The 9367-nt window shown below is 50.6% G+C and overlaps 1 protein-coding gene across 1 annotated transcript; it reads left to right on the top strand.

Moving 5' to 3' along the window:
- The first annotated feature begins 868 nt into the window (after positions 1-868).
- mvp (major vault protein) lies at positions 869-9321 on the top strand. The gene is made up of 16 exons (XM_086134065.1): positions 869-1030; positions 2474-2660; positions 2731-2926; positions 3087-3207; positions 3563-3694; positions 3813-3907; positions 5043-5279; positions 5458-5583; positions 5998-6213; positions 6711-7156; positions 7217-7361; positions 7827-8038; positions 8181-8297; positions 8385-8511; positions 8747-8935; positions 9029-9321. The coding sequence occupies exons 2-16, from the start codon at positions 2497-2499 to the stop codon at positions 9146-9148; spliced, it is 2643 nt and encodes an 880-aa protein (XP_085990191.1). The 5' UTR covers positions 869-1030; positions 2474-2496; the 3' UTR covers positions 9149-9321.
- The last annotated feature ends 46 nt before the right edge of the window (positions 9322-9367 follow it).

The raw sequence follows: 9367 nt of genomic DNA, 5'->3' as shown, positions 1-9367 counted from the left end.
TCGGTCATGTCCTCCCCCTTCCTTCTGACCACTCTTCAAAAACTATTTTCCAGTTTGACCCGCAGGATGCAGACTGGAAACAACCACAAGGCAAGCCCTGGACCCGATGGCTCGACATTGCAGGTGAGATGGAGTCGCTATTTACATACCTGTCAACTCATACGGTTTAGCCATAGTTCATACGGATTTTGTGGTGACTCTTACGTATAAGGCCGTATCGCACAAATCATACGGATTCTGAAAATTTCTGGGGTTTTTTTTCACCAACTCCAAATGATTTGGAGTTGGTGAAAAAAGTAACGCAGGAATACAACTCTGAACACAATAATGCCACTAAGTAGAATGATGATAAGACATTAACCAGACATTGTATTATGGAGATCTATAATAAATATAATTGAAAATTTTGTGGGGGGGTTTCTGACGTTATTTTGACATATAAAATGCTTTGGTATGTTATAAGGATTTTTTGCTCTTTATAAGGATTTTTTTGGTAGTTTATACAGGTTGGCACTCCGAAAAGTTGACAGGTATGTATTTATAGCGATATAGATATCTGTATAGATATGTATCTATGTAGATATCAAAATCTCTCTATATCTATAGATAGATCAGTATATCTATAGAGTGAGAGATAGCGATAGGTATGGATATTCAGATAATGGATGAATATATTTGTATGTAACCCTCTCATGCATAATTATGATCACCGATACTGTATCAGGATTATTATTTTTTGTGTATGTTTTTTAACAGTCGTCCGTATAAGATGACAGCAACTTTTGAATAGTTGGCCAATGTAGTGACCGCTGTCCTGGAAAGGGATAAATTTATAAATCCGAACTCCCAGCCCGCCTTCCAATCTGGGAAGTCACGTGAGCTTCCGCATTGCGTTTCCGGTATGTGAGCAGCGAGCCCCGCCCACTAAACGCTTCTTAATTTTGTTCCCGGTGCTGGCCTGCGTGACTCCTGTCTGCATCGCCGCCTCTGGCAACTCGAACGCCGAAAGGAAGAAAACGAGCGAGGAAAGGTGAGAAGGACCGGGGAACCTCGAAACAAATCAAATGTTGACGTGTCAACTTTGTTCTGACAGGTTGTTTCCCCTCGATGCACTAAAATACTGGCGAATGTCAAGTAGTGAAGAAATGGAAGCTAAAGTGTCATTTGGCTTACTTTTGGCGAGCAAAAAGTGACCTTTGGGCCGAGTTGGCCTTTGATTTGTGCGTGCCTGTGGTGGTCGAATATTTTGAATGACGTCATGACGGTGACTCGGACTTTTCCAGTGAGATTCATTTATCTGTTGTTTCCAAATCGACTAAGTATAACTGTCATAGTTTCGGCGCCTACGTGAAAGTGGAATAAATCTAATGAAATGAATTGTTGTTTGGGTCAATCGCCAACCCGGAAGAAGGTGTGGACACAAACACGCTGGTCAGGTTTGTGCGCGTGTGAGAAAGTTGAAAAGTAAATGAATTGCTTCCGTGTATATTTGTCACGACGCTGTTAATCCATGTGCTCTGCAGCAGGAGGAATGTTTTGCTTGAATTTATCAGCAATTTGTGGCAGTGGTCGCTCTGTAATTGGCTGCCGTCGACATATCATTTGATTAGGTTCCGCCCCTTGACTGCATAATAGACTTGATCTTCGATGAGGGCTACTCTATTTGAATGGTCGTCACAGAAGAAAATCTAACTTTGGTCTATGTTAGTAATTAGTGATCGACTTAAGTCTTCCGATTTACTTCCTAGTGTTGACTGTTTATCTGGCGGTGAGTGGGCATGTCCGTTTAAAGTTCAAGTCCCATAGCCTGGCTGTCAATTGGCCACTCCTCAAACTTCGGGCATCGATGTCCTGTGTCTGAGTGCGTGCGTGTGTTTGAATAGTTGTTTGTCTATGTATGCCCTGCGTTTACTTGGCAGCCATGTCAGGGTGTACCCTGCCTACTGCCGGAAGACAGCTGGGATAGTCCCGTGCATGACCACGATCCTCGTGAGAATAAAACTGTTCTGTTGATGGATGGTTGTGTGTCTGTGTGTGACCCATGCGTGCGCATGGGCGCGTCTGTGGTTCCCAATCTTGCCACATTCCTACCAACACCCAAGACACACAAAAAATCAATTTATAAGCCTGGTCACTTTCTTGACTAGCAGTTGACATCATGACAAAGGGTTGCAAAATTCCACTTTGAAAAATGTGGGTAAGACGTGAGCTACCATGGAAAAGAGTACTGGTATGACCTTGCATGTGGGCAAAGAGAGGCACCTTGGTTGGTCTCAACGTCTGCTTAGGCCGGAACAAAGTGCTTCCGTGAATGCTGGAATGTGGTGTTGTACCTTGACATCAAATTCCCACGAAAGGTTTCAGACGTTGAGTATTCCCAAAATGGCCAAACTGCTGTCTTTAATTCCCATGGGAATTTCCTGGCAACTTTGCAGCCGTTTGCGAGTGTCCTCATGACTGATGACATCATCAGGTCTTTTGCCTGTTGTTGGCGTGATGTCCAAGAAGGATGCAAGTCGCGCGTTCGAGATGGACGTCCCGGTGGATGCGCCCATCATCCGGATTCCGCCTCACCACTACATCCACGTGCTGGACCAGAACACCAACATCGCCCGCGTGGAGATTGGACCGCAGACCTATTACCGCCAGGACAATGAAAGGTCGGCGGCCGCGCCCACGTGGTGGCACGCCACACCCATGCATTCTTCTAACATCACGTGACCCGGGCAGGGTTCTGTTCGCGCCCGTGCGGATGATCATGGTGCCCCCGCGCCACTACTGCGTGGTGGTGAACCCGGTTGCCTGCGATGACAACGGCCGTGTTCTGTTTGACGGATCGGGCCAGGCCAAGCTCAGGCACGCCGACCTGGACATCCGCCTCACCCGGGATCCATTCCCGCTTCACCCCGGGGAGGAGCTCCAGCAGGTGGGAGTGCACAACAAGGCCCGAATGCTTTCAGATGAAATGTTGCTCAGAAATTGTCAGAGCCAAACATCCGACTTGTGCTGCAAAAGCTTAGCTAGTGAGAAAAATCTGAAACGGGTAGTTGCACACGGGTGTAACAAGTTTGTTTGCTTGTTTTCAGGACGTGACCCCCCTGCAGGTGGTTTATCCAGACACAGCCCTCCGTCTGCAGGCGCTGCTTGACTTTCTGGACGATGGAGAACAGCGCGTGGCGGGAGACGAGTGGCTCTTCGAGGGGCCTGGTGAGCGCCAGCATATGCAGGCTTTTGTAAAGGCCCCCACAGGCTGCCGCACGATCGCAATCGCAGCCTTGAGCCAACCTAGCCACTGACTGTGTTTGCAGTCGTTCAACATTCTCTACTCCCGAATCCCTCTAAGAGGAGGTCTTTATAGTCGACCTAAATAGTTTGTAAATCCTTTTGTAGCGATTGCAGACGGACTGTGTTCACGATCATCATTCCCAGCTACCCAAGGACTAGAATGCACATTTGATCATCTCTGCGACGTGGGAACAATGGATCGCGCTTGAGCTCTGTTGGTGACTGTTGACATCTTAACGGGCATCGTCGGCATCATTTTCTTCATCTTTCTCGTCAGGCACGTACATTCCGAGAAAGGAGGTGATTGTCCTGGAAACCATCAAGGCCACGGTGATCGGCGAGAACCAGGCCATACGACTGCGAGCACGCAAAGAGGGCATCGACCGCGGGGGCAAGCACCGCGTTACGGGTGGGACACGCCTCCTTCCTTCTGCCGCACTTCCTGTTTGTTTGTGGCGGCTTCTAATTGGCTACCACGTGGCCCTTTTGCTTTCCAAAACCTGACTTGGCGTGCGTGTAATGTTCAGGTGAAGAGTGGCTGGTCAGCAAGGTGGGCGCGTACCTGCCAGGTGCCCACGAGGAGGTTATCGACATTGTCAACGCCTTCATCCTGACAGACAAGGTGTGATTTCCTGCATTCTCAAAGTTAGCAGTGTCTTGTCCAGGGAAACCAAGACAAGGAAAGTATTTGCTCAATGATGAGATTTATTTCAGCTGCAGTTGATGGAGAAACACCATTTACAGATCTGTGATAGAGCCGGCTCCCCAAACGGTGGGACGCGGGCCATTTTTTCTTCTAGGGAGAGATTGAAGGGAAAAACAAAACCTAAATGTACCGCATTGCCCCGAATATAAGAGGGTGTTTTTTGCATTTAAATAAGACTGAAAAAGTGGGGGTCGTCTTATATTCGGGATCTAGACATTATACCCATTCACGACGCTAGATGGCGCCAGATATCATTGAAGCGAATGCTGAACCAGACTCCCCAGGCCAAAGTGAACCCCTGTCACGAAGAATAAAAATAAAAATAGCGGTAGCACGAAGAAGAAAAATAAAAAATAGTGGTAAGAAGGAAAAGAGAATAATAGAAGAGATAACAGAAAATGGAGAAACGTAGCGACAATCTGGAAAAAAAATGGGTCGAAGATCGGCCAGGTGAACCGGCAGCTGAGGAGAAGTTATGATGTCATTTACATTTCAAAAATCAGAAGCCATTCATTTACGAATGTGATTGCACTTTAGTTTACATATTTAAATGTTCAGATATTAAGATTTGAATGAGGCAAAATAACATGCTTTTTCTCTCAAATATATTGTTGGAATCATTTGTTTCAGATGTGCTGTAATTATTTTCTGTATAAAAATTAATTTGGTGTTCAAAAAGTCATTTTTCAAACTTGAGTCTTGAAAAAGAGGGTCTCGTCTTATAATCAGGGCCGTCTTATATTCGGGCCAATACGGTATTCCTAATATGGTTATGTTAAACAATACTTCATTGTCATTGGTTATTTGAAAGAAAAGAAAAGGGTGTCCCTCTCTTGACATCTGTCTGCTCATCCTGTTTTGCATCTTCATGTCTGAACCACAGGACAACCACAATCTTGCACACAACGAACTTGCACCCACTCTTAAAGACAGCAGGATATGTGATACAGTAGAAGTTAACACGGTTAATTATAAAATACAAGATGACAATGTTAAATATAACATTTCATTTAGCATGCATCTGACAGTGTGGCCTCCGCCCGTCTTTCAGAAAGCGCTGCACGTGCGCGCCCTTCGACTTTTCCGCGACGCGGGCGGTCACGAGCGTCGCACAGGCGAAGAGTGGCTGGTGACCAATGAGGACCGCGAGGCTCACGTGCCCTCGGTGGCGGAGGAAGTGGTGGGCGTGGTCAACGTCACCACCCTCAGCACGCGCCAGTATTGCGTCGTCCTGGACCCGGTCGGCCCCGACGGGAAACCTCAGCTGGGTCAGAAGAGGGTTGTCAAGGTGAGTCGGGAGGGTTGGCCAAGATGGAGTCATTTTCTGGGACCTAATTCAATGGGTCTATAGTGGGAAGCAGGCTGTCATTTCAACTGTGTGGTTTGAAAGTCAGTTGAAAAAAAATTGCAATAAATCCATACAACAGAAGTCTGAAAGTACTTGCTGTTTTTATAATGTCCACCAGGGGGAGCGCTCGTTCTTCCTGCAGCCGGGCGAGCGTCTGGATAAAGGAATTCAGGATGTGTTTGTCTTGTCTGAAGAGGAAGGCCTTGTCCTGAGAGCCATTGAGGCCTTCACTGACACCCAAGAGGTAAGCCCCAACACCGCCGCCAACACAAAGGTCAGCACCATCGGGGCCCCCCCGCCACTTTGGGGTCGCCTGCCGTCTGGTCTCGATGCTCAAAGCGGCCATGTTGTGTTTGTAGGACGACATCTCAGTTGTCTCGCCTCAAAGGCAAAAGCGTAAACGTGCTGCTGAGGTATTTTGTGCAATCAAAAAAAGTTCACTGGCAGCGAAACGAGGGTGACTTCCTGTCTGAGGTGTTCGCACCCCCACCCTCTTCTCCTCCTCCTGCATGTCACACGACCCTCCCGCTCATCATTTTCCTCCCTGCTTCTCCAGTCCTCCCCCTTATCCTCCCCGCCCCGCCTCCCTTCCCCACGCATCAGCTCGCTAACCCTGGTCTCCGCCCTCCTCCGGCCCCTGCCCCGTTCTCTCTGCCAGCGCGAGGAGGCGGAGCCCGAGCAGGAAGAGGAAGAGGGCGAGCGCAGCAAGCGTCTGCGTCACAGCGCCGTCCTCCGCCGCCCCGGCGACCGCTGGATGCTGCGAGGACCCATCGAGTATGTGCCCCCCTCCCAGGTGGAGGTGGTGCTCAGGCGCCAGGCCATCCCGCTGGACGAGCATGAGGGAATCTATGTCAGGGATATCAAGAGCGGAAAGGTAACCCACCCCCCCCAACAAAAAATGTCAGGAAATTACAAGTGCATCAGATAAGTGATTAATCTGGTCAAATTAATCGACCACAATTATGATAATTAATGAAATGTTGAGAGACCTCGCTGAGTTTCAAATTGTCCAAATCGTCCAACACCCCCCCCCCCCCAAAAATGTTTGCGCTAAACCTGCTTATAAGCAATCCTAAAATCTTTGAAACAAATCTTCGAAGCTGAAAATGTTGAATGAAACATTGTTGAAGCAGGCGAAATGTTCCGACACAAATCCTGAACTGTTAAGAAATAAGAACGCAACATAATTGCTTCAGAAATTTCTTCTCGGTCTGCGAGTTGGCGCTCGGGGTTTTTGAAAATTGAAAATGTGCAAGACCGCGTTAGCCTTCAAAAAGTTTGGGCTCACCCGGACAATTTGAGGCTGCTGCGTGTGAGAAGCCGATGTCGCATGCAGCCGTCCGCTCACCAACATGACTCGTCGCGTGTCAGGTGCGCGCCGTGATCGGACAGACGTACATGCTGACCCAAGATGAGGAACTCTGGTGCAAAGAGCTCCCCGCCAACGTGGAGGCCCTGCTGGCGTCCCCCAAGGACCCGCTGGCCGACCGCTCCAACCGTAGAAGGACCCCGAGCGAGGAACCGGAGGGCAAACCTCGGGACAAGACCTTGGTGGTCTCCTTCAGGGTCCCACACAACGCCGCCGTTCAGGTCTATGACTACCGGGCGAAGAGGGCCCGCGTGGTCTTCGGACCCGAGCGTGTCATGCTGGGGCCTGACGAGCAGTTCACCGTCCTGTCGCTGTCCGGCGACCGGCCCAAACGGAGCAACGTCATCAAGGCCGTCTGCCTTCTGCTCGGACCCGACTTCTTCACTGACATCATCACCATAGAAACCGCCGACCACGCCAGGCTGCAGCTGCAACTCTCCTACAACTGGTACGCGTGCGTGTGTGTGTGTGTGTGCGCGCGTGTAACGTGCCGCTGTCATCCCATCAGGCACTTTGATGTGAAGCCGCCCGTGGATCCCGACGAGGCTGCCGCTCTCTTCTCGGTGCCGGACTTTGTGGGCGACGCCTGCAAGGCTATCGCGTCGCGGGTTCGCGGTGCCGTCGCCTCAGTGCAGTTTGACGACTTCCACAAGGTCTGGTTCCGCTTCTTGTTTGCGCCTACATGTCGCGCTCTCTTTACAAGTCAGATAGCCTCGACAGAAGCGGTGGTCTTGCTGGAGGATGGCGAATGATTGAAAATCTGCCACGAGGCACTGCCTCAAATGTTTGTATTTGGCTTTTGTTACCACAAGGGGGCGTTCATTTGCACTCAATTTAATTTGGCACAGCATCAGCTCTTCCTGACTTCCCTCCCTCCTGGCCACACACGACAACGGATTGCTGCCTGGCTGGCTCGCTACTCTTGTCCTGTACTGGACTCCAACTCTTACATAACCTTCTCCTCTTTTCTCTGTCAATCCTCACTCAAATCTCGCCGCATTCCCACTAAATATTCATCACGCAATATAATACCGAGACGATGTCAAAGCGGTCGTGACGCGACGAGGCGGACAGATTGGGCGTTGTCCCAACCGACGTTCCGCTTCCCCTTTTGGCAGAACTCCAACCGCATCATCTGCTCGGCCGTGTTTGGCTTCGACGAGAAGCTGGCGGTGCGGCCCAGTCTCCGCTTCCACCAGAACCGACTGGTCATCAGCAGCGTGGATATCCAGTCTGTGGAACCCGTTGACCAGCGCACGCGCGACGCTTTGCAGAAAAGCGTCCAACTGGCCATCGAGATCACCACCAACTCCCAGGAGGCCGCCGCCAGGTGACCAGAATTGCTCCCCAGCACCCTTTCACTTTACGTCACTGGCATAGATAGATGAGCAGAAACACACTTTTTGGAGTCGGGGAATCATTTTCGAAATGATGAAGTCAACTTCGATAATTGTGGTTGGGAACGCTCACAGGCATGAAGCCGAACGTCTGGAGCAGGAAGCTCGCGGGAAGCTGGAGCGGCAGAAGATCACCGACCAGGCGGAGGCCGAGCGAGCCAGGAAGGAGCTCCTGGAGCTGGAGGCCCTCAGGTGCCTTCCTCTTCCTCTTGCCGTCACTCCTTTCCCGCCGCCCGTCCGCGTTCTCATTTTTTTTGTCCCGTCTGCATTGTTTGCCAGTGCCGCCGTGGAGAGCACCGGCGCAGCCAAAGCTGAAGCCCAGTCCCGAGCCGAGGCAGCTCGCATCCAGGGCGAGGCGGCCGTCCACGAGGCCAAACTGAAGGTCGAGGCTCAGCGCATCGAGGCGGTACGTCACCTGCCCAAGAGGTGTTTGATCCGTGAACGTTTCCACAGACCCCTTTCTGTGACTCCTCCAGTCTCTGTTGCAACCCGTTGACGATGCTGTGACACTAAGCCCAGTAGCCAGCATCCTGTTTCCGAGCCCTGTGCTTTGTTGATCAATTGTTAGACATCTCGGCGGTGTCCAAATGTCAAGAGTCGTCAAAACGGCGATTCCCGCTCAGACAAGCGTGTGCTTCCAGGAGGCGGAGCTTGATCGGCTGGCCAAGGCTCGTGAGCAGGAGCTGAGCTACAGGAAGAAGATGGACCAACTGGAGGTGGACAAGCAGGAACAGCTCTCCAACATCGAGAGTGAACGCTTCCGCCAGCTCGTCAGCAGTCTGGGCAGCGATACGCTCGCCGAGATGGCGCGTGCTGGACCTGAGCTGCAGGTATGGCCGTTGTCGTCACCATCATTGTGTGAATTCGCCACGGCGTTGCCATTGGCTGCAGTCACGTGACCTCCCCACTCATCTCGTGTGTAGGTGAAAATGCTGCAGGCCCTCGGCCTCAAGTCCACCCTCATCACGGACGGCTCCTCCCCCATCAACCTCTTCACCACCGCCAACGGCCTGCTGGGGGCGCTGCCAACGCCTGCCCAGTGACTCCCCGGGGGTGGAAAAGCAAGGAGCGCTTTTCTTTGAAAGCGACCGGAGCAAAATCAAATCTTCACTAACCAAAAATTGCGCAAATCCATCAAAATAGAGGAGAATATCATATATACGCACTATAAGCACCTTTCTGCCTGTGTGAAGATAATAAATCATATGCAAAAATGCGTGTCTGTGCGGCCAAAGATTTTTTTTGTTTGTTTAATGTGATGA

Source organism: Hippocampus guttulatus, chromosome 16 (assembly GCF_054856545.1).
Source record: "Hippocampus guttulatus isolate MCC_2025c chromosome 16, RoL_Hgut_1.0, whole genome shotgun sequence".
NCBI lineage: Eukaryota > Metazoa > Chordata > Actinopteri > Syngnathiformes > Syngnathidae > Hippocampus > Hippocampus guttulatus.
The sequence above is the reverse complement of the archived record's forward strand: the minus strand, read 5'-3'. Positions and strand labels throughout refer to the sequence as shown.

Bases quoted from the DNA above. Each gene is read 5' to 3' on its own strand.
- mvp (XM_086134065.1), top strand. From the start codon at position 2,497: ATGTCCAAGAAGGATGCAAGTCGCGCGTTCGAGATGGACGTCCCGGTG. The intron at 5,584-5,997 runs GTAAGCCCCAAC...TCTCTCTGCCAG, and splicing joins CCTTCACTGACACCCAAGAG to CGCGAGGAGGCGGAGCCCGA. The intron at 8,039-8,180 runs GTGACCAGAATT...GAACGCTCACAG, and splicing joins TCCCAGGAGGCCGCCGCCAG to GCATGAAGCCGAACGTCTGG.